This window comes from Cherax quadricarinatus, chromosome 9, assembly GCF_038502225.1.
Source record: "Cherax quadricarinatus isolate ZL_2023a chromosome 9, ASM3850222v1, whole genome shotgun sequence".
NCBI classification, from domain to species: Eukaryota; Metazoa; Arthropoda; class Malacostraca; order Decapoda; family Parastacidae; genus Cherax; species Cherax quadricarinatus.
In genome coordinates, this window is record NC_091300.1 from 25,540,359 (window position 1) to 25,566,429 (window position 26,071).

General features: G+C 38.4%; 1 protein-coding gene across 5 annotated transcripts in view; it reads right to left on the reverse strand.

The window, feature by feature from the left end:
* Positions 1–6,214: 6,214 nt before the first annotated feature.
* Positions 6,215–26,071, reverse strand: part of LOC138852467 (RCC1-like G exchanging factor-like protein) — a 27,681-nt gene continuing 7,824 nt past the window's right edge. For 4 of the 5 annotated variants that reach the window (XM_070083363.1, XM_070083367.1, XM_070083365.1 and 1 more), the window contains exons 3-5: positions 7,679–7,783; positions 7,268–7,443; positions 6,215–6,355 (exon numbers count right to left, since the gene is read on the reverse strand). In XM_070083363.1, the coding sequence (XP_069939464.1) occupies positions 6,230–6,355; positions 7,268–7,443; positions 7,679–7,783 (407 nt within the window). In that variant the 3' untranslated portion in view covers positions 6,215–6,229. Of the gene's footprint in view, positions 6,356–7,267; positions 7,444–7,678; positions 7,784–9,125; positions 9,346–26,071 lie in introns of those variants that run through there. The other variant, XM_070083362.1, reaches the window with a different exon arrangement.

The window sequence follows — 26,071 nt, forward strand, 5'->3', positions numbered from 1 at the left end:
AGCACTAAGGGAGTCTGAGACTACTACAAATGATGACACAGGCATAGATGCGATACGAATAAGTGCTGCAAGAATGGCATACAGTTCAGCAGTAAAAAATGCTAGCTGAAGATAGTAAATGCCCCCGCACGACGCTGTCCGGAAACACTGCTGCGAATCCGACGCCGTCTGAAGACTTAGAGCCATCTGTGTACACAGCGGTGGCATGAGAATGGGAGTGGAAGTGATCAAGAAAAAGAGAGCGGGAAGCCACCGTAGGCAGTTGAGCTTTCGAGCAAGGGAGTGAGAAAGAACAGACCCGAACAGCTGGAACTTCCCAGGGGGGGTAGGGAAAAGTGAGATGCTACATGAACATATAAAGGTGGTAACTGAAGGGAAGACAAGAGTGAATGTAGGCGAAGAGAAAAGGGACGGAGCAAACAGGGGCGGCGAACGAATAAAGAATGTCTACTAATATCGGTGACCATTCTATAAATGGAAGGATTGTGTAGATCGTGAGAGCGTACATAGTAGCGAAGGCAATGGGCATCACGGCGATCAGACAAGGATGGAACATTCGCTTCTGTATAGAGGCTCTCAACAGGGGAAGAGCGAAAAGCACCAAGGCACAAACGTAATCCTTGGTGATGGATAGAGTTAAGGCTAGAGAAAGTAGCAGGAGAGGCCGCAGAATAAATCTCTAGTATAGCTACCAGTGCAATATTGAATGAAATAAACATTACTTTTTCACTTTTTTTTGTAATCATTATTACTTACTAAAATTTTATTAAACACCATATTTACTACCAGTCAATTTTACTTTTGTACATTAAACATTATTTTATACTTCCCATAACATTTTGTTGCCAAATTTTCAAGTTTGTATATTCAACTCCAACCTTTACATTATCCTTTGTACCTGTGTACCTGTCTACCATCTTACTATCATATTATAACCAAGACATTACCATTGTTATTTTTTACTATTATTCTTTTGGTACTTTAATTGTGAATTTTATTTTGTCAATTTAAATCTAGTTATACTCTTGATCTTGTCAACAACCTATACCAGACTCTAGTGCAATTGCAAGTACCATTTCAATTTGCATTTTTATATTACAAGTTTATATTATAATTCCTACTCTAAGATTGTTTTCATATCTTAGTGACTATATTGTGTGTGCAATTAGTGTATATTTCAATTATATTATTGTTCAAGGCCCTTAACTATCTTTTGCTAACTAGTACCAACTACCTCATATATCTTTTTTTTTTTTTCTACTTTTTTTTATTCTTTTGCTACCTTAACTTGTATATTTTATCTTGTCAATTTAAATCTAGTTATACTCTAATTCTTGTAAACAACTTATATAACACCTTAGTGCAATTACAATTGAGAGTCTTGTGCCTTTTTATATTATTAGATTAAACTCAGTTGTACTATAGTCAATACCAAATTCATTATATTAGACCATATTGCAATTACTAGTGAGAGACTGGTGCTATTTTTTAATTTGTATTTTTATATTATTAGATTAAATCTAGTTGTACTATAGCTCATTCTAGCTCAAAACATAGACTCCACAAAAGTCATTATATTAGACCTTAGTGCAATTACAATTGAGAGTCTTGTTCTATTTTAAATTTGTATTTTTATATTACTAGTTTATACCTAGTTATACTTTAGTTCATTCCAGCACAACACATAGACAACATCAACTTCATTATGTGTAGTAGTGACTATACTCTACATGACCAAAATACTCTAGCTATATACTTACCCAAGCTTCCCACCACTACAGATATCAGTACTAGAACTCAACACATAACTCAGGATATAAATAACCATAATTTAAACCTAGAAGATGATTGATCATGTTGACCCTGATCTAAACCTCTATAATCTGACACCCAATCAAAACCTATTGGAAAGTAACTGCCTTTATTACACAGCATCATAAGCCAGCACTATCCTAAACAATGCTAAAAGCCTATCAGTACGTACTTAACTACAACATCAGGTCCTTAAGCAAACACTATGACGACCTCCTGGCACTCCTTGAATCACTAAAGACACCCTTCTCCTGCATTATTCTTACTGAGACCTGGCTTAAGCAGGACACAATAGATATCTACCCTCTACCAGGATACACAGCAATTCACAACTGCAGACCAAACCAAGTTGGGGGTGGTATTGCAATCTATTACTCTAACCAATCATCTTGTATTAGCACCACTTGCTTTAGTGATGAATATGGGGAATACATTTTTGCTAATTTTACTGTAAAAAACCTTAAGACACCTATAACAATCGGTGCCATTTACCGGATACCTCACACAAACATCCCAAATTTCAGTGAGAAATTAAAGTCACTAATAACAAACAGACAAATGAATAAGCACCACCTTCTCTTAGCTGGAGACTTCAACATCAACCTTGGCTTACTAGATGATCAGCCTGTAACTGATTTCATTAACAATATGAACAACACACTTCTCATACCAACAATAACTAAACCAACCAGGCTCACTGAGACAAGTGCAACCATAATAGACCACATATGGACCAATATACTAGCCCCCCTTAAATCAGGGATAATCACAGATAGCACTACAGACCACTACCCTACCTTCCTCCTGACAAACATTAATAAACCACCACTTGAATACAACAAAGTCTCATTTAGACTCCATGACAAGGCCTCAATAAGGAAGTTCACAACTGACCTAGAGATTGTTGACTGGCCTACAGAATTCTCCAAGGCCAATGGTATTGATGACTGGACAGACATTTTTCTTAACAAATTACTTAGACTATACAACAAACATTGTCCTATAAAAACGAAACAGATCACAAACAAACGGCTTGGTTGCCCATGGCTAACCAGCACCATTCTGAAATCCATTGACAAGAAACACCAATATGAAAAGCAATATAGACAGGGCTTAATACACAAAGATATTCTTAAACACTATTCATCAGTTCTCACTAAAGTAATAAAGAGAGCCAAACAACTATACTACTCCAGTAGATTCACAGACACTAGAGGAGATATAAAAAAGACCTGGAAAACACACACTCAGATTCTAGGGACCCACAAACTGAAAAAAAAAACAAGAATATTGTCCTAACTAAACCTAATGAAACACCACTACATCCCACTGACACAGCTAACAAGATAAACGACTTCTTCTCAACCATAGGATCTAATCTCGCCAATAAAATCCCACATACTAATGCCCATGCCGGGGACTACCTAGATGGGAATTTCCCAAATTCCTTCTATCTTGCACCAACTGAGCCCTCGAAAGTCACCGAGATTATAAAGTCACTTAAAAAAAACTCAGGGAATCTGTCTAATGTCCCACCATTACTGTACAAGCGAGCAGCCCATATCCTTTCGCATGCTATTTCATTACTTTTTAACAAGTCACTAGAAACTAGCACCTTCCCGAAACTACTCAAGATGGCAAGGGTTACACCAATACATAAAGGTGGTGACCCTACAGACTTAAACAACTATAGGCCAATATCAAACTTACCATTGCTATCCAAAATCTTTGAGAAACTTGTGCACAGGAGACTATATTCATTTATAAAAGCACAAAACATACTCAACCCCTGCCAATTTGGATTTAGGAAAAATAAAAGCACTAATGATGCAATCATAAAAATGCTAGATCTGCTTTACACAGCATTGGAAAATAAGGAATATCCACTAGGAATTTTTATTGACCTAAGAAAAGCTTTTGACACAGTAGACCCCGACATCCTACCCCACAAACTTGACCATTACGGTATAAGAGGCCATGCGCTTGCTTATTTCAAATCTTACCTTACTAATAGGTATCAGTATGTTACCATTAAAGACACAGCATCAACAACACGGCCACTTGATACTGGAGTTCCGCAGGGAAGTGTCCTTGGTCCCCTGCTCTTCCTCATATACATCAATGATCTTCCAAACGTATCCCAACACCTGAAACCCATTCTCTTTGCTGACGACACGACTTATGTCATCTCTCACCCTAATCTTGCCACCCTCAACACCATTGTTAACGAGGAGCTGATCAAAATATCGACTTGGATGACAGCCAATAAACTTACGCTTAACACTGACAAAACCTACTATATTATGTTTGGTAGCAGAGCAGGAGATGCACAAATTAACATTAAGATCGACAACACACTAGTTACCAGACATAATGAGGGCAAATTACTAGGCCTATACCTTGACAACAACCTGAATTTCAGCACCCATATCCAACACATAACCAAAAAAGTATCCAAAACAGTTGGGATCCTCTCCAAGATACGATACTACGTGCCGCAAAATGCCCTTCTCACACTATACCACTCACTTATTTATCCATACCTCACCTATGCTATTTGTGCTTGGGGATCAACTGCAGCAACACACCTAAAGCCAATAATAACCCAACAAAAAGCTGCATTAAGAATAATCACTAAATCCCATCCCTGGCAACACACCCCCCCACTCTTCATAGATCTAAACTTACTCCCTGTTCAGTACATCCACACTTACTACTGTGCAATCTACATCCACAGGACCTTAAACTCCAATATCAACCTTGACCTAAAACGCTTTCTTGATAGTTGTGACAGAATCCACAGGCATAACACCAGACACAAACATCTCTACGACATTCCCCATGTCCAACTAAACCTTTACAAAAATTCAATGTATGTCAAAGGCCCTAAAATCTGGAACACCCTACCTGAGAACTCTAGAACAGCAGACACATTCATCACCTTCAAAACTACCATTAGAAAACATCTTATCTCCCTGATAAACCCCATCAACTAACTACACGAATACCACCTGGTGGTTCACACTTACACTCACTCACCCATTTGACCATAAACAGAAATATTAATCTCAATCTTAAAATAATGAATCCTATGATACTCCAATACTGAAACTATGTACTGTGCCAAAACAAAAGCATTCACATTGCTAAACTCACAAACTAGTATTTAGTCACTTAGCCATAATACCAACTTACCTCATAATTTGTAATATTTTAAAATAAATAATTAAACTAAGTCTGCCCGAAATGCCTAGCCATGCTAGGTGTTCTAGTGGTACACTCTGTAATCATTATTTAACTACATGTAAACCACACAACAACCAAATTCTGTAAATTCGACATTGTAATCTTTATAGAGAATAAACTTTGAATTTGAATAGTGGGTGGGGTGGCCAGGCTGGCTTCCCTACACTACCCTACCTACCACACCAGTTTCTACAAATAAATACTTTTCATCTTTCACCCTACATTAAGACAACAAATTTTTAAGGTAAGTAATGAGTGTACTGCACATGCATTTTAACACTCTATTTAAGCATCATCATATATCACGTGTGGGTGGGGGTGGCCAGGAGGGCTACCACACCTAACTTCTTATAGTAAATGCTACTCACCTTTTGCCCTACATTAAGACAACGAATATTTTGAGGTAAATAATTTGTGTACTGTGTGTGTATTTTACTTTTTATTGTTTTTTTAATGCCTAAGTTCTATTGTTAACTTAATATATGTTAGTGTAAACTTGTCATCTGGCATTTATATACATTTATAAGTGGAAAAAATGGCGTTCTGCTTTCCGGCAAAGTCTGCTTACTCGTAGTAGCCTGGAACCTAACCTGCTGTGTAAGTGGGGCCCTACTGTATCTGGAGCACATTTTGCTCTATACTTCCTCTCAAGTACTGAGCAATAAGGAATTCAGAATTTTACATAAATATTGCAATTGCTGAACAAAAAACTTTGCCATTATTTTTTTAACCACATCAGCTGTCTTCTGCCAAGGTAGGGTGACCCCCCTAAAAAAAGACATCGTTCATTTAATAGCTGTCTTACCAAAGGTGCGTGAACATCACAATTCACATAATCCTACAAACAGCGACATCCCCTACCCTTCCTAAGATTGAAGGCACTGTACTTCCCACTTCTATGACAAGTCCAGCTAACTGCTTTCCTAGAATCCCTTCATTAACATTACTGTCTTCATACTCCAATAGCATGCCAAACTCTAAAAACTACTCGTCTCTACACACAGTGACTTAACACGCTCACACACATCTGTTGGTTACTCAAGCCTCTACCACTTATAACAACAAAAAGATTTTATGAAATGTCCTAAAAAATACAACAACAAATATAAAAAGTTACAAATATCACCATGAGTGTATTCATTCATTCACACCAAAAAGATTGTTCAAATTATCAATATACCATACAGAGCTTACCAATCTGGGAGAAAGTATTCAATCCAGTCCCAAAACAAGACACTCCAGACTTGCTGTCAATAGCAAATAGGGTGAAGCCATAACCACATGCCAAATCTACAACCTGAAAGATTTTGAGATGCAATTATTATTACTGCATATTTCACACTGTCAAAGACAAATTTAAAAATAAACAGAAATGTCATGAAATTGAGCACATAAAATTTAATTTAGAATACATGTGCAAGCACACATGCACATGCACACCCAAGTGAACATGCACACTTATAAGCGTGCACACAGGATGGGCCAAAAACTTCAGATTCAGGTGAAAATAACAAGAAACATACTCCAGTGAATCAAAGGATATCTTAAGGTCAGGAAGAAATGAGTAACTGTCAGGACTTCAGAATGGGGAAGAGTAACTACCAAGTTCTACAAGGATTGCTATTAGGATGGGGTTGATTTAGATATCTCTCTCTTTGCTGATGATGTAAAACTCATGAGAATATGAACATGAGGATACGGAAAGGCTCCAAAGGGATCTATTCAAATTGCAAGAAAAATCAGATAAGTGGTTGCTTCAATTCAACCCCAGGTAAGTGAATAATTTTAGAAGATGGAGTCAGATTATGTATTGTCTACATACCTAGTGTCAACTTAGTGATTGCTTTGCTAGTATTTTCCAGGAGTAAATTATGACCTTTCTTTCTCATCTGCACCCCAGAGAGTACAGTTTGTGTGTTTACAGTATGTTTGACTAAATTGATGCCTGCATCAAAAGTCTTCTATTAATTTTTTTTTGTCACTGTTGTTGTTTGATAACTTTAATAATTTGTATAGTGAGGTCATGGCTAATTACCTAAGTGGAATTAACTTTGAAAAGAATGTAAAGAATGGAACATTAGCTAGTGATCTGATAAGCTAGCTGGAAGAAAATGGTACCCATCTTAGTGGAAGTCCCTTGACTTATGTCTATTCAGCAAAGAAGAAACAAAATTAATATACGAAAAAATAAATATTAGTTCTTGTATACCTTATGATATTCACCAAATTCAAGCCTGTGTGGATGGTGAACATATGGAAGGTGATGTTGGTTCTTTTTAGGCTCTGGGCGCACAAATGAAGCACGCCCCAAAGCTCCATGGTCTGCAATTCCCCATGTGAAAATCAGAGTATCAGGCCTAGACCTTGCACCCACATATTCAAACTCTGAAAAATATGAGATTATAATCATGCAACAATAATGATAAAATCTAGAGTATGCATTATGCTAAAGAATTATTACTGTGCAATACTATATTATGGTACTGTATATACACAGTATTTTCTTCAATTAATGACTGTAAATTACATATGTAAATGACCAAAAACACTGTCATATATGACTAATGAAAAAACTCATGAACATTCAGCTTCAAAGGAAATCAAATTACAATTTCAATACCTGGTAATTCATCTGAGTGTTGGGGATCTAATGGCTTGCGATATTTAGTTTTCTTTCCCCTTGTAGAATGTCTAGCACTTGCACAGCCATTGAATACCTGAAAAACTGTTACAAGATGTATACTGTAGTAGTGGGACATACTACACACACAAAACTTACTCTGCCTTATCAGAGGACTTGTGTTACAGAGCAATGAGGAGCCAGGTTTGTTACTGCCCTCCAACACATACCCATGTTTAAGGCCCTAAAACAAATACAGGATGTATGATGACATGTGGGTACAAGCTGATGATTTTATCTAAAAGCTGTAAAAGATATACTGTTTAATTATGATATCGTTTTGGTGGACTTTATAATGAACTACAAATACCTGTGAAGTGCGATTAAACTCACCATGTGGTGGTGATGATTCAAATTCAAATTTTATTCTCTATAAGGATTACAATGCTGAGTTTACAGAATTTGGTTATTGTGTAGTTTACATGTAGTAAAATAATAATTACAGAGTGTACCACTAGAACACCTAGCATGGCTAGGCATTTCGGGCAGACTTAAATTAAATCTTAAGTTTAAAATATTACAAAATTATGAGGTAAGTTGGTATTATGGCTAAGTGACTAAATACTAGTTTGTGAGTTTAGCAATGTGAATGCTTTTGTTTTGGCACTATACATAGTTTCAGTATTGGAGTATCACAGGCCAACTTATGACTAGTTAAGATTCATTATTTTGAGAATGAGATTGATATTTCTGTTTATGGTCAAATGGGTGAGTGAGTGTAAGTGTTAACCACCAGGTGGTATTCGTGTAATTAGTTGACAGGGTGTATCAGGGAGATAAGATGTTTTCTGATGGTAGTTTTGAAGGTGATGAATGTGTCTGCATTTTTAGAATTTTCAGGTAGGGTGCTCCAGATTTTAGGGCCTTTGACATGCATTGAATTTTTGTAAAGGTTTAGTCGGACACGGGGAATGTCAGAGATGTTTGTGTCTGGTGTTGTGCCTGTGGGTTCTGTCACAACTATCAAGAAAGCATTTTAGGTCAAGGTTAATATTGGAATTTAAGGTCCTGTAGATGTAGATTGCACAGTAGTAAGTGTGGATGTACTGAACAGGGAGTAAGTTTAGATCTATGAAGAGTGGGGGGGGGGTGTTGCCAGGGATGGGATTTAGTGATTATTCTTACTGCGGCTTTTTGTTGGGTTATTATTGGCTTTAGGTGTGTTGCTGCAGTTGAACCCCAAGCACAGATAGCATAGGTGAGGTATGGATATATAAGTGAATGGTATACAGTGGACCCCCGGTTAACGATATTTTTTCACTCCAGAAGTATGTTCAGGTGCCAGTACTGACCGAATTTGTTCCCATAAGAAATATTGTGAAGTAGATTAGTCCATTTCAGACCCCCAAACATACACGTACAAACGCACTTACATAAATACACTTACATAATTGGTCGCATTCGGAGGTAATCGTTATGCGGGGGTCCACTGTAGTGTGAGAAGGGCAGTTTGCGGCACGTAGTATCGTATCTTGGAGAGGATCCCAACCGTTTTGGATACTTTTTTGGTTATGTGTTGGATATGGGTGCTGAAGTTCAGGTTGTTGTCGAGGCATAGGCCTAGGAATTTGCCCTCATTATGCCTGGCAATTAGAGTGTTGTCGATCTTAATGTTAATTTGTGCATCTCCTGCTCTGCTACCAAACATTATGTAGTAGGTTTTGTCAGTGCTAAGCGTAAGTTTATTGGCTGTCATCCAAGTCGATACTTTGATCAGCTCCTCATTAACAATGGTGTTGAGGGTGGCAAGATTAGGGTGAGAGATGACATAAATCGTGTCGTCAGCAAAGAGAATGGGGTTCAGGTGTTGAGATACGTTTGGAAGATCATTGATGTATATGAGGAAGAGCAGGGGACCAAGGACACTTCCCTGCAGAACTCCAGTATCAAGTGGCTGTGTTGTTGATGCTGTCTTTAATGGTGACATACTGATACCTATTAGTAAGGTAAGATTTGAAATATGCAAGCGCATGGCCTCTTATACCATAATGGTCAAGTTTGTGAGTAGGATGCCGTGGTCTACTGCGTCAAAAGCTTTTCTTATGTCAATAAAAATTCCAGTGGATATTCCTTATTTTCCAATGCTGTGTAAAGCAGATCTAGCATTTTTATGATTGCATCGTTAGTGCTTTTATTTTTCCTAAATCCAAATTGGCAGGGGTTGAGTATGTTTTGTGCCGTTATAAATGAATATAGTCTCCTGTGCACGAGTTTCTCAAAGATTTTGGATAGCAATGGTAAGTTTGATATTGGCCTATAGTTGTTTAAATCTGTAGGGTCACCACCTTTATGTATTACAACTTAACACCCTGCCTAACAGGCCAGGGTATATTAGGTATTATAACAGGAGTTTTGTGTGTCATGGTGGTGTCCGGGGGATTTTATAGTACACTACTGAAGTCCTTACAAAAATGGTAGACGTTGAGTAACTCAGGAATTAAGCCCTAGAATTACCCACATGTGACACACGATACAAATACACTCGCCTATGGCACAGTATTATAGCCCCCAGCATGATTGAGAGGTGCCAGTTCACAATTACGGTATGTACTAATGTTCTGTGCACAGATACTGCATATTAATCCATAATGCAAGTGTCAGTAACTTCATTCATCCACTGTATTAGTTTTCACAATACAGTAAATCAAAATATAATAAAATCTAAAGATTTGATTTTAGCATAAATTTAAGAGCTGATAGGCTCTCCTGGCTAACCTCATAATGGGTATAAATTTTGTTAGTCACGTATGCAGCATACTACATGCTAAAGTCACGTAGCCATACTCATACCTGTTTACCATGTATTAAACTGAATATTTTGATTAATTTATATAAAATTCTGGTCTGGAAAATTGAACACTTTCCATAATAGTATTAATAAAAAAGTATTTCATGATATATATATACATGTATATATATATATGTATATGCAGTACAAGCCACAAACTCAGTGCACTGTTTACCTCGCTGTGGGAGCAGTTCTCTCGTGCTTTGCTTACAATTTTGACAGTCATTTGGCCAAATTTCAGTTTTCTAAGAATGGGTCCTAAGAAAGTAATTGTAAAGGACAGTGCTGAAAAGAAAAAGAGAATGATTTCCATGGAATTAACCCTTAAACTGTGCAAACGTAGATCTACATTTTTTTACATTGTTTCTTATGGGAAAATTGTTTCTTATGGAGAAAATCAAGGTCAGAGCACTAAGCGCGCAGACACAGATCTACGTTTGAACAGTTTAAGGGTTAAAGCATGAAATCATAAACAAGCAAGGTTTCCAGGTTTTGCGTTGAGGGGGAAGGGGGGTGGGAGGTGGCTCGTAAATCGCCTGTCTGTGATTGTTTGCATATATGTGTGTGTGTGCGTGTGTGTGTGTGTGTGTGTATATATATATATATATATATATATATATGCAATAAGATCACAGTAAACAGGTGATTTCAAAATATGCAAAACAACCACTCTGAAAGAATAGAGAAATTCCAAGTGCTTTCGTGACTACTCACATTATCAAGGAACTATGATAATGTGAGTAGTCACGAAAGCGCTTGGAATTTCTCTGTTCTTTCAGAGTGGTTGTTTTGCATGCATGCATATATATATATATATATATATATATATATATATATATATATATATATATATATATATATATATATATATATATATATATATATATATATATATATATATATATATATATATATATATTTATTTATTAATTATTTTTTTTTATTATCACACTGGCCGATTCCCACCAAGGCAGGGTGGCCCAAAAAAGAAAAACTTTCACCATCATTCACTCCATCACTGTCTTGCCAGAAGGGTGCTTTACACTACAGTTTTTAAACTGCAACATTAACACCCCTCCTTCAGAGTGCAGGCACTGTACTTCCCATCTCCAGGACTCAAGTCCGGCCTGCCGGTTTCCCTGAACCCCTTCATAAATGTTACTTTGCTCACACTCCAACAGCAAGTCAAGTATTAAAAACCATTTGTCTCCATTCACTCCTATCAAACACGCTCACGCATGCCTGCTGGAAGTCCAAGCCCCTCGCACACAAAACCTCCTTTACCCCCTCTCTCCAACCTTTCCTAGGCCGACCCCTACCCCGCCTTCCTTCCACTACAGACTGATACACTCTTGAAGTCATTCTGTTTCGCTCCATTCTCTCTACATGTCCGAACCACCTCAACAACCCTTCCTCAGCCCTCTGGACAACAGTTTTGGTAATCCCGCACCTCCTCCTAACTTCCAAACTACGAATTCTCTGCATTATATTCACACCACACATTGCTCTCAGACATGACATCTCCACTGCCTCCAGCCTTCTCCTCGCTGCAACATTCATCACCCATGCCTCACACCCATATAAGAGCGTTGGTAAAACTATACTCTCATACATTCCCCTCTTTGCCTCCAAGGACAAAGTCCTTTGTCTCCACAGACTCACCACTCACTCTTTTCCCCTCATCAATTCTATGATTCACCTCATCTTTCACAGACCCATCCGCTGACACGTCCACTCCCAAATATCTGAATACATTCACCTCCTCCATACTCTCTCCCTCCAATCTGATATCCAATCTTTCATCACCTAATCTTTTTGTTATCCTCATAACCTTACTCTTTCCTGTATTCACCTTTAATTTTCTTCTTTTGCACACCCTACCAAATTCATCCACCAATCTCTGCAACTTCTCTTCAGAATCTCCCAAGAGCACAGTGTCATCAGCAAAGAGCAGCTGTGACAACTCCCACTTTGTGTGTGATTCTTTATCTTTTAACTCCACGCCTCTTGCCAAGACCCTCGCATTTACTTCTCTTACAACCCCATCTATAAATATATTAAACAACCACAGTGACATCACACATCCTTGTCTAAGGCCTACTTTTACTGGGAAATAATTTCCCTCTTTCCTACATACTCTAACTTGAGCCTCACTATCCTCGTAAAAACTCTTCACTGCTTTCAGTTACCTACCTCCTACACCATACACTTGCAACATCTGCCACATTGCCCCCCTATCCACCCTGTCATACGCCTTTTCCAAATCCATAAATGCCACAAAGACCTCTTTAGCCTTATCTAAATACTGTTCACTTATATGTTTCACTGTAAACACCTGGTCCACACACCCCCTACCTTTCCTAAAGCCTCCTTGTTCATCTGCTATCCTATTCTCCGTCTTACTCTTAATTCTTTCAATAATAACTCTACCATACACTTTACCAGGTATACTCAGCAGACTTATCCCCCTATAATTTTTGCACTCTCTTTTATCCCCTTTGCCTTTATACAAAGGAACTATGCATTATCTCTGCCAATCCCTAGGTACCTTACCCTCTTCCATACATTTATTAAATAATTGCACCAACCACTCCAAAACTATATCCCCACCTGCTTTTAACATTTCTATCTTTATCCCATCAATCCCGGCTGCCTTACCCCCTTTCATTTTACCTACTGCCTCACGAACTTCCCCCACACTCACAACTGGCTCTTCCTCACTCCTACAAGATGTTATTCCTCCTTGTCCTATACACAAAATCACAGCTTCCCTATCTTCATCAACATTTAACAATTCCTCAAAATATTCCCTCCATCTTCCCAATACCTCTAACTCTCCATTTAATAACTCTCCTCTCCTATTTTTAACTGACAAATCCATTTGTTCTCTAGGCTTTCTTAACTTGTTAATCTCACTCCAAAACTTTTTCTTATTTTCAACAAAATTTGTTGATAACATCTCACCCACTCTCTCATTTGCTGTCTTTTTACATTGCTTCACCACTCTCTTAACCTCTCTCTTTTTCTCCATATACTCTTCCCTCGTTGCATCACTTCTACTTTGTAAAAACTTCTCATATGCTAACTTTTTCTCCCTTACTACTCTCTTTACATCATCATTCCACCAATCGCTCCTCTTCCCTCCTGCACCCACCTTCCTGTAACCACAAACTTCTGCTGAACACTCCAACTCTACATTTTTAAACCTACCCCATACCTCTTCGACCCCATTGCCTATGCTCTCATTAGCCCATCTATCCTCCAATAGCTGTTTATATCTTACCCTAACTGCCTCCTCTTTTAGTTTATAAACCTTCACCTCTCTCTTCCCTGATGCTTCTATTCTCCTTGTATCCCATCTACCTTTTACTCTCAGTGTAGCTACAACTAAAAAGTGATCTTATATATCTGTGGCCCCTCTATAAACATGTACATCCTGAAGTCTACTCAACAGTCTTTTATCTACCAATACATAATCCAACAAACTACTGTCATTTCGCCCTACATCATATCTTGTATACTTATTTATCCTCTTTTTCTTAAAATATGTATAAAAATTTATACAAATATATATGAGATGTTTACCAAACGGTTTGTAGAAGTGTCGGAAGAATTACGTTTTCTCTAGCCCGTCACCTGTTACTAGGGATAACTGTAGAAAAATATTCCTTTTGTATGCCTTCACTTTATAGCTATAATTCTGTACTAACTTGTACACAGTGTAAGAGTATTTGTTTCGTGATTTAATTATTATAATAATAATAAAAATATTATAAGGTAAAAGTTTCACAAACTCTTACAAATGTACATGAATGAACTAAAACTGGACACGTATTAATACCGTCTATTTTGCCTGACCGAGTGATCGTCCACAACCTGTTCAGTTTGTTTACGCTGTCTGAGCTCGGTGTATCATTAAATGTTGTATATTACGTTAATATACACATTTTCATTAATCCATCCGTGATATTTTTTTCAAAATTATATAATAAACATGATACATAACATAAATACATAACAACATATGTGTAGAGAACCTAGGATAACCCAAAAAAGTCAGAGTGACTTACTTCCATTGCCTTCACTCAGAGCATCATTTCTTCTCAAAATGATGTTACATGAGAATGGGAGTGTTCTTCTTTATTTATTCTACCGTATCAATGTAGAGACAACCTGTACACAATGTAACTTGTACACAAACCAGACGTGTACACTGTTTACAAAACTTACCTTCGCCTGGTTTGTTTACATAACTCTGCGCCTGTCCTCTCTCATGCACTCATTCTTTCTCTCTGGAATGGTAGCCTGGCTGACTACCATACATACCACACTTGATTTTTTACAATAAATACTACTCATCTCACCCTATATTTTAAGGTAAGTAATGAGTGAACTGTATATACATTTTATCGCTCTGGGATGCTTAAATATCATAGAATAAATAGTATGTGTGGGTGGGTTGGCCTGGTATGGTAGCCTGGCTGACTACCATACATACCACACTTGATATTTTACAATAAATACTACTCATCTCACCCTATATTTTAAGGTAAGTAATGAGTGAACTGTATATACATTTTATCGCTCTGGGATGCTTAAATATCATAGAATAGTATGTGTGGGTGGGGTGGCCTGGTATGGTAGCCTGGCTGACTACCATACATACCACACTTGATTTCTTACAATAAATACTACTTGTCTCACCCTAGATTAAGACTATAAATATTTTAAGGTAAGTAATGAGTGCACTATGTGTGTATTGTACTTTTTTATTGTTTTTTGATGCCTGGTTCTATTGCTAACATAATATATGTTAGTGTAAACTTGTTATCTAGTGTTTGTATGCATTTGTAAGTGGAAAAAAAGGGTGTTCCACTTTACGGCGGTTTCCGCTTTACGGCGGTAGCCTGGAACCTAACCCGCCGTATAAGTGGGGCCCTCCTGTATATGTATGTATATACAGCAGGGCCCCGCTTTATGGCATTTCACTTTACGGCGTTCCGCTAATACGGTCATTTCAAATTATGACCAAAACTCGCTATACGGCTCCCCCCACCTGACTTTCTAATACGGTCACCGCGCCCCACCCTGTTTGTTTACATTCTCCGTGAGCTCAGTAAGCATTACGTCTCTCCATTTTGTCTGGAAACTCCAAAATTTCAAATGCTTTTAAAAGTTATTTCATATTTTATATATACTCTGATAATTATACTTATGTATACCTGTACCTAAATAAACTTACATACTGTGCTGGCATGCAGGTACACATTAAAATCAGTAAGAGTGTCTTATGTCTCCAGACGTCATATTAGTAATAATAATAATAATCGAGTCTCATTTAAATGTCATATATTACGTTAATATACACATTTTCATTAATCCATCTTTGATATTTTTTCAAAATTATATAGTAAACACGATGCATAACATATAAATAAGATAAATACACCCCACGGTAGAATAAATAAAATCGAGTCTCATATTAGAAATGATGATAATAATAATAATAATAATAATAATAATAATAAATGTCATTAAATATATTACGTTAATATACACATTTTCATTAATCCATCCATGATATTTTTTTTTAAATTATATAATAAACACGATGCATAACATAAAAAGATGATAAATACACCCCACAATAGAATAAATAAACATAAATATGAGATGTGGTAGCCAGATAACTTGTACAAGTGACAGCAAGAATAACATTTTCTCTAATCTAACATAAGAGAAAATGTGTTACTGGGGTAACTGTAGAAAATTATTCCTTTCGTATGTATGTAAGGTTATTCAGGTATACACAAATACAGTTACATAGAGTATCATACATAACATATGTGTAGAGAACCTAGGATAACCCAAAAAAGTCAGAGTGACTTATTTCCATTGCCTTCACTCAGAGCATCATTTCTTCTCAAAATGATGTTACATGAGAATGGGAGTGTTCTTCTTTATTTATTCTACCGTATCAATGTAGAGACAACCTGTACACAATGTAACTTGTACACAAACCAGACGTGTACACTTTGTTTACAAAACTTACCTTCGCCTGGTTTGTTTACATAACTCTGCGCCTGTCCTCTCTCATGCACTCATTCTTTCTCTCTCTCATTTATACGTTTTATCTCATTTACTTACTCCTGACCCTACATTAAGACTATAAATACTTTATACAAGATGTAAGTATGTGTGGGTGGGGTGGCCTGGTATGGAGCTGACTACCATACATACCGCACTGTATATACTATATTTTAAGGTTAATGATCGCTCTGGGATGCTTAAATATCATAGAATAGTATGTGTGGGTGGGGTGGCCTGGTAAGGTAGCCTGGCTGACTACCATACATACCACACTTGATTTCTTACAATAAATACTACTTGTCTCACCCTAGATTAAGACTATAAATATTTTAAGATAAGTAATGAGTGCACTATGTGTGTATTGTACTTTTTTATTGTTTTTTGATGCCTGGTTCTATTGCTAACTTAATATATGTTAGTGTAAACTTGTTATCTAGTGTTTGTATGCATTTATGTGGAAAAAAAGGGTGTTCCACTTTACGGCGGTTTCCGCTTTACGGCGGTAGCCTGGAACCTAACTTGCTGTATAAGTGGGGCCCTACTGTATATACAGTGGAACCTCTACTTGTGAGTTTAATCCGTTCCAAGACCTTGCTCGCAACTGGATTTGCTCGTTTGCAGAGTTAATTTTCCTCATTTAAATAAATTGAAATGCAATTAATCCATTCCAGTGGAATTCTGTACTTCAATAATTTAGCTAATATCAACTCTATGGCTTATATATCTGTCACACTACATCTAATATGACATAATAAACAATATAAATAACACAGAAACCTGATATATACTCTAAAATGAATAAAATGTACAGTAGCCTGTCATTTAGCATGAGTTTGATTGACTGATTTACTGACTGGATGACTGACTTACTGAATGACTTGAATGGCTTACTGAATCACCTGACTGACTTACTGAATCACTTGACTGACTTACTGAATCACTTGACTGACTTACTGAATCACTTGACTGACTTACTGAATCACTTGACTGACTTACTGAATCACTTGACTGACTTACTGAATCACTTGACTGACTTAGTGAACCACTTGACTGACTTAGTAAATCACTTGACTGACTTACTGAATCACTTGATTCAATGACTTAAAGTTAGACACTCCAGTACAACCATCAACTTCAGTACCAGAACCTCTACCATCCACCTCAGCCCAGTAGGGCCACAACATAACTCTCCACTCTCTTCACAATCATCCACAAACACCAGCACCCACAATTTAAGGTAAGAAATACTATTATTTCTGTTACATTTGTTTACTCTGAAACATAGCCAAGCAATGGACCATTTCTCCTACATTGAGCTGAATTTCAAGGTACCTTTCATCATGAAAGCAATCAAAAAAATACCTATTTCTGTAACATATCTTCCATTCTATCAAATGAGATAAAAAAAGAAACGAGAATACAACCATAAAAACCATACAAAAATACCACTAAGGGGTGGCTAATTGCTGAGAAGTGAACTCCATTATTTATGCTTAGATTTCTTTCATTTTTGTTGTACTTTAAGAAGTATCTTTCCATCATACATTGCCCAAGTTTCAATAAGATAGTCCAACAAACAAATGACATACAATTCCCGAGAGCAAGAGCCCCTCACCAGTGTTAAGGAACCTGCCTTGAGGTCTGCTCGCTTATGGAAATTTTGCTCGCCTATGGAAGCAAAAAATCGACCCATCGACTGCTCGTATTTGGAAAAACTCGCACGTGGACACGCTCGCAAGCAGAGGTTCCACTGTATATACATACACCTGCCATCCGACTTACGACCGAGTTCCGTTCCGAGAAACCAGTCGTAAGTCGAAATGGACGTATGTCGAACTTTACTACTGAATATCAACATCACATTTTTGTAATGACTATTTTATTGTTTTATTTTGGCATTTCATGTTTTACTTTACTTTTTATGCTGTTAGTACTGCATTTTATACTGTAAGGTTTAGGATAAACACTGTGTACAGCAAATAGTTGTTTATTTCCCAGAAATTTGGCATAAAAAACACGGTCGTAAGTCGAGTAGGTCGTAAGTCGGATGGTAGGTGTGTGTGTATGCAATACCTGGAGAGAGAGATAAGGGTGAGAATATATATATATATATATATATATATATATATATATATATATATATATATATATACCAAGAAACAATAACCCCAGAGGATATATATATATATATATATGCAACCCACACAACACACACACACACACACACACCTAAAGTGAACATCAACCAAACAACTGCTGCAAAATATGGGTGCCTAGCAAACCTCAGAACAGCATTCCGACATCTTAATAAGGAATTGTTCAGGACTCTGTACACCGTGTACGTTAAGCCCATATTGGAGTATGCAGCACGAGTTTGGAACCCACACCTAGCCAAGCACATAAAGAAACTAGAGAAAGTGCAAAGGTTTGCAACAAGACTAGTCCCAGAGCTATGGGGTATGCCCTATGAGAAGAGGTTAAGGGAAATCGACCTGACGACACTGGAGGACAAGAGAGATAGGGGGACATGATAATGACATACAAAATACTGAGAGGAATTGACAAGGTGGATAAAGACAAGATGTTCCAGAGATGGGACACAGCAACAAGGGGACACAGATGGATCAGAGGGATGTTAGGAAGTATTTCTTCAGCCACAGAGTAGTCAGGAAGTGGAATAGTTTGGGAAGTGATGCAGTGGAGGCAGGATCCATACATAGCTTTAAGCAGAGGTATGATAAAGCACATGGTTCAGGGAGAGTGACCTAGTAGCGACCAGTGAAGAGGCGGGGCCAGGAGCTAGGAGTCAACCCCTGCAACCTCAACTAGGCGAGTACAACTAGGTGAGTACACACAGTGGAACCTTGACTTACAAGTGTCCCAACGTACTGAGTTTTTTGAGATATGAGCCGTCCCTGGGTCGATTTTTGCTTTGAGTTACGAGCCAGCTCCTCCCCTTCCCCCTCATCCCAAAACATGGACACCTCGCTTGTTTATCTATGATTTCATGCTTTAACCCTTAAACTGTCCAAATGCAGATCTACGTTTGGGCGCGTAGCACTCCAACCTTTATTTTCTCCAAAAGAAACAATGTAAAAAAAATGTACAGTGGTCCCCGACATTCGATGGCATCGACATTCGATAAATCCGACATTCGATGCATTTTAACGCAAAAATTTCGCCTCGACATTCAATTGAAAACCCAACATTCGATATGATTCGTATGAGACGTGTCCACGTGTGGCCTGAACTGCCCCGTGTGTGCCAGTGTTTACAAGCCAGCCAGTGTGTGCGCATCTAAGGATACATTCGGTACATTCCATATTATCACTGTTTTTGGTGCTTGTTTCTGCAAAATAAGTCACCATGGGCCCCAAGAAAGCTTCTAGTGCCAACCCTGTGGTAAAAAGGGTGAGAATTAGTATGGAAATTAAGAAAGATTTTGAAGGGTTTGGGGCTAACCCTGAGAAGCCTATGCCAGTTGTGGACTCCATTGTGCCTACTTCAAAAATTAAGGAAATGGGTGCAAAGTGGGTTGAACTGCAAACCTTTATGGAAGAAAATCACCCTAACACAGCTATTGCAAGCCGTGCTGGTGACTATTACAATGACAATGTTATGGCCCATTTTAGACAAATCTTAAAGGAACGGCGACAGAGGTCCAGTGACTCTCAAGCTGGTCCTAGTAGCATTAAAAGAAGAAGGGAAGTAACCCCGGAAAAGGACTTGCTACCTCAAGTCCTAATGGAAGGGGATTCCCCTTCTAAACAGTAACAACTTCGACACTCTCCCCTACTCCCATCCCATTAATCATCACCAGATCTTCATTAAAGGTAAGTGTCAATTATTTTATTGTAATTATTCTATTGTTATTGTTGTTATTGTAATTATTCTATTGCATTAAACTTAATATTTCATGTGGTAAAATTTTTTTTTTCATACTTTTGGGTGTCTTGCACGGATTAATTTGATTTCCATTATTTCTTATGGGGAAAATTAATTCGACTTTCGATATTTTCAACATTTGATAGCTCTCAGGAACGGATTAGTATCGAATGTCGAGGGTCCACTGTATATCTACGTTTGGACAGTTTAATGGTTAATTCCATGGAAATCATTCTCTTTTTCTTCTTAGCACTATCCTTTACACTTACTTTCTTAGGACCCATGCTTAGAAAAACGAAATTTGGCCAAATGACTGTCAAAAATGTAAGCAAAGCACGAGAGAACTGCCACCATAGCAAGGTAAACAGTGCACCGAGTTTGCGGCGTTCATTATTATTATTATTATTATTATTATTATTAGTGTTATTATTATCATTAATATAGGTAACCAGAGCACAGGCTCTATTCCCTAGATCAAGAGCCCCTCACCAGCATCAAGTTTCCTTGATGCTGGTGAGGGGCTCTTGATCTAGGGGATTGGATCTGTGCTCCAGTTCCCTAACTTAATAATAACAATAATAATACAGTAATAATAATAATATAATCATAATATAATAATGATATTATTATAATAACGATAGAGCTTCAGTTTCCTAAATTAATAATAATAATACATAATACGTATGTAATAATAACTCAGAATGCTGCCGCTAGTTGGCACAGCTGATGGCAAAACATCTGGTAAGCAGTACATGTTTACATCGCTGTGGGAGCAGTTCTCTCGTGCTTGTTTGCATTTTTTTTTTTTTAGCCATTTGGCCAAATTTCTTTTTTCTAACCATGGGTCCTAAGAAAATAAGTGCAAAGGACAGTGCTGAGAAGAAAAAGACGATTTCCATGGACTTTAACCAGGCAATACATCATACGCCACACCCTCAACATCCCTCCACTCTCAAACTTCCCCACTCTCAAACTTCCCCACTCTCAAACTTCCCCACTCTCAAACTCCCCCACTCTCAAACTCCCCCACTCTCAAACTCCCCCACTCTCAAACTCCCCAACTCTCAAACTCCCCTACTCTCAAACTCCCCTACTCTCACAGTCCCCTACTCTCAAAGTCCCCTACTCTCAAAGTCCCCTACTCTCAAAGTCCCCTACTCTCAAAGTCCCCTACTCTCAAAGTCCCCTACTCTCAAAGTCCCCTACTCTCAAACTCCCCCATCCTCAAACTCCCCCACCATCTCTGCTCCAAGTGTGTAAGTACATATACACTTTATATAAACAGTTTTTATACGATATTTCTTATTTATAAATACATCTACCATCCGACTTACGACCTGCTCGACATACGACCATTCGACTTACGACCTTGTTTTCTATGCCAAATTTCTGGGAAATAAACAACTGTTTGTGTTGTACACAGTATTTATCCTAAACCTTACAGTATAAAATACAGTACTACTAACAGCATAAAAAGTAAAGTAAATAATGAAATATCAAAATAAAACAAAAAAATAAAGTCATTACAAAAATGCGATGTTGATATTTAGTAGTAAGGTTCAGCTTACGTCCATTTCGACTTACGACCGGTTTCTCGGAATCGAACTTGGTCATAAGTCAGATGGTACCTGTACATTGTTTCATTGTTTTCCTTAGAAAACTAGTGATCTACTGCAGTTAGCCTCAAAAATACTCTGTTTTCTCTTACAGTAAGAGCAAGGGAAGATACTATAGTCAAAGTTGGACAGAAATGGAAGATGCTTCTGCAGCTGCCTCTACCACCATATTATGGCCTATTTTATTCATTCTAAAGTATATATCATGTTTCTGTGTTAATTATATTGTTTATTATGTCATATTAGATGAATTGTGATAGATAAATAAGCTGTACAGCTGATAATAGCATCATATTCAAGTATTTTTTTCTTAGTCTCCAGAGTGCAGGAATGTTACCAGATTATTTGGTGGCTCTTGCAGAGCGGGTGAGTGAATGATACGTCTTCGGAGGCTTCTTGGTTTATTTGCAAAGTCGTGGTGGGTATACACAGGCTTGTGTGTTTGTGCCCATGGCCCGGGAGAGAGGAGTGGACTTCTTGACTGAGTAGAAGGTGTTGCCAGAGTGAGAGTAAGTGGGACCAGCGTCCCACTGACCTGGGCAGGCCTAGAGAGGGCAGCACCTGAGTGCAAAATATGAACTAAGCTGGCAGACAGCATAGGCTGTCTGTGCAGACAGTACAGGCTGTCTACAGAAACGGATTAATGGCTTTTCAATTACGTGTAATTTAAATGAGGAAAATTAATTTGATATACGAGTAAATTGAGTTATGAGCTAGGTCACAGTACAGATTAAACTCATAAATCAAGGTTCCAGTGTGTGTGTGTGTGTGTGTGTGTGTGTGTGTGTGTGTGTGTGTGTGTGTGTGTGTGTGTGTGTGTGTGTGTGTGTGTGTGTGTGTGTGTGTATACAGTGGACCCCCGCATACCGTTGGCATCACATAACGTTAAATCCGCATACCGATACATTTTATCGCTAAGATTTTGCCTCGCATACCGCTAAAAAACCCGCTCAATGCTATTCGTCCGAGACGCGTCTAATATGCGGCCTGAGCCAGCCTCACATGTTCCGCCGGTGGCATTGTTTATAAGCCAGCCTCCACGGCAACATCCAAGCATACAATCGGAACATTTCGTATTATTACAGCGTTTTTGGTGATTTTATCTGCAAAATAAGTGACCATGGGCCCCAAGAAAACTTCTAGTGCCAACCCTGTGGTAAAAAGGGTGAGAAATATTATTGAAATACTGTGGTACCATGGTCAACTGCTGATGCTGCTGCTGCTGCTGCTGCTGCTGTAACACCGTCAGCTGCTGCTACTGCTGTAGCACCGTCAGCTGCTGCTGCTGTACCACCCTCAGCTGCTGGTGCTGCTGTAGTACCGTCTGCTGCTGCTGTAGCACCATCTGCTGCTGCTGTAGCACTGTCAGCTGCTGCTGCTGCTGTAGCACCATCAGCTGCTGCTGCACCACCGTCAGCTGCTGCTGCTGCTGCTGCTGCTGCAGTACCTGCTGCTGCTGCTGTAGTACTGTCTGCTGCTGCTGTAGCACCATCTGCTGCTGCTGTAGCACCATCAGCTGCTGCTGCACCACCGTCAGCTGCTGCTGCTGCTGCTGCTGCTGCTGCTGCTGTAGTACTGTCTGCTGCTGCTGTAGCACCATCTGCTGCTGCTGTAGTACCGTCTGCTGCTGCTGTAGCACCATCTGCTGCTGCTGTAGCACTGTCAGCTGCTGCTGCTGCTGTACCACCGTCAGCTGCTGCTGCTGCTGTAGTACTGTCTGCTGCTGCTGTAGCACCATCTGCTGCTGCTGTAGTACCGTCTGCTGCTGCTGTAGCACTGTCTGCTGCTGCTGTAGCACTGTCAGCTGCTGCTGTAGCACTGTCAGCTGCTGCTGTAGCACTGTCAGCTGCTGCTGCACTGTCAGCTGCTGCTGCTGCTGTAGCACCATCAGCTGCTGCTGCACCACCGTCAGCTGCTGCTGCTGCTGCTGCTGCTGCAGTACCTGCTGCTGCTGCTGTAGTACTGTCTGCTGCTGCTGTAGCACCATCTGCTGCTGCTGTAGTACCGTCTGCTGCTGCTGTAGCACCATCTGCTGCTGCTGTAGCACTGTCAGCTGCTGCTGCTGCTGTAGTACTGTCTGCTGCTGCTGTAGCACCATCTGCTGCTGCTGTAGCACCGTCTGCTGCTGCTGTAGCACTGTCAGCTGCTGCTGTAGCACTGTCAACTGCTGCTGTAGCACCGTTGCAGGTGTGGCTTATTGAGAATACCAAGAAACAATTAACCCCAGAGGGTTAACCACCCAGGATAACCCAAAAAAGTCAGTGTCATCGAAGACTGTCTAACTTATTTCCATTGGGGTCCTTAATCTTGTCTCCCAGGATGCAACTCACACCAGTTGACTAACACCCAGGTGAACAGGGAAAAATGCCTGGAACTAGTGCTCGTATTGGTGAATTTAAAGCCAGCAGAGGTTGGTTTGAGAGATTTAAGAATCGTAGTGGCATACACAGTGTGATAAGGCCTGTTCTGGAAGAAAATGCCAAACAGGACCTACAGTACTCAGGAGGAAAAGGCACTCCCAGGACACAGTGTCTCATCAGTCATTGCTGCATCTTCAATAAAGGTAGTTTGTCATTTATTCTTAATTTAGTAGAGTAGTACATGCACAATATATATTGTGCATGTACTGCTCTACTATTGTGCATGTATCCTTCTCTTCGTGTGTAGGAAAATGTATATTTCATGTGGTAAAAAATTTTTTTTCATACTTTTGGGTGTCGTGCACGGATTAATTTGATTTCCATTATTTCTTATGGGGAAAATTCTTTCGCATAACGATAATTTCGCATAACAATGAGCTCTCAGGAACGGATTAATATCGCTATGTGGGGGTCCACTGTATATGTGTGTGTGTGTGTGTGTGTGTGTGTGTGTGTGTGTGTGTGTATGTGTGTGTGTGTGTATATATATATATATATATATATATATATATATATATATATATATATATATATATATATATATATATATATATATATATATATATATATATATATATGTGCAAAACAACCACTCTGAAAGAATAGAGAAATTCCAAGCGCTTTCGTGACTACTCACATTGTCAAGGAACTATGAAAGTAAAGCATCCAAAGAAGCTATATAAGGGGTCTGGCCAGCACCTCACTATCAGATCCCACAACGGTTAAACACCTGATGCGCGCCGACCCAACTTGGATAGGTCCTTTGCACAACTCACCCACAAACTATTCTACCCAAGAAAATTTAAAAATTATTATTTGTCCAGTGTATTATTAAATTCTTCCCAAATTCTATTAATTATAAATGGATCTAATTTATATAAACCAAAGGAAATATTCATATTATTGTCAAAACTGCTTTTTATGAAACAAGATTCAATTATATTCCTGTCGACCATGGACTTGCTTGATACTACTTTCTCAACTTTTTGAAAATCAATTGCATGGTTAAAATCTCTTACATGAATAAATAGAGCATTGGAATCTTGTCCAGTTCTAATGCTATATTTATGTTGTTTTAATCTAAGTTCGAGATTTTTACCAGTTTGACCGTAATAAACTTTATCGCAAATTTTACAAGTTTATTACGGTCAAACTGGTAAAAATCTCGAACTAAGATTAAAACAACATAAATATAGCATTAGAACTGGACAAGATTCCAATGCTCTATTTATTCATGTAAGAGATTTTAACCATCCAATTGGTTTTCAAAAAGTTGAGAAAGTAGTATCAAGCAAGTCCATGGTCGACAGGAATATAATTGAATCTTGTTTCATAAAAAGCAGTTTTGACAATAATATGAATATTTCCTTTGGTTTATATAAATTAGATCCATTTATAATTAATAGAATTTGGGAAGAATTTAATAATACACTGGACAAATAATAATTTTTAAATTTTCTTGGGTAGAATAGTTTGTGGGTGAGTTGTGCAAAGGACCTATCCAATTTGGGTCGGCGCGCGTCAGGTGTTTAAC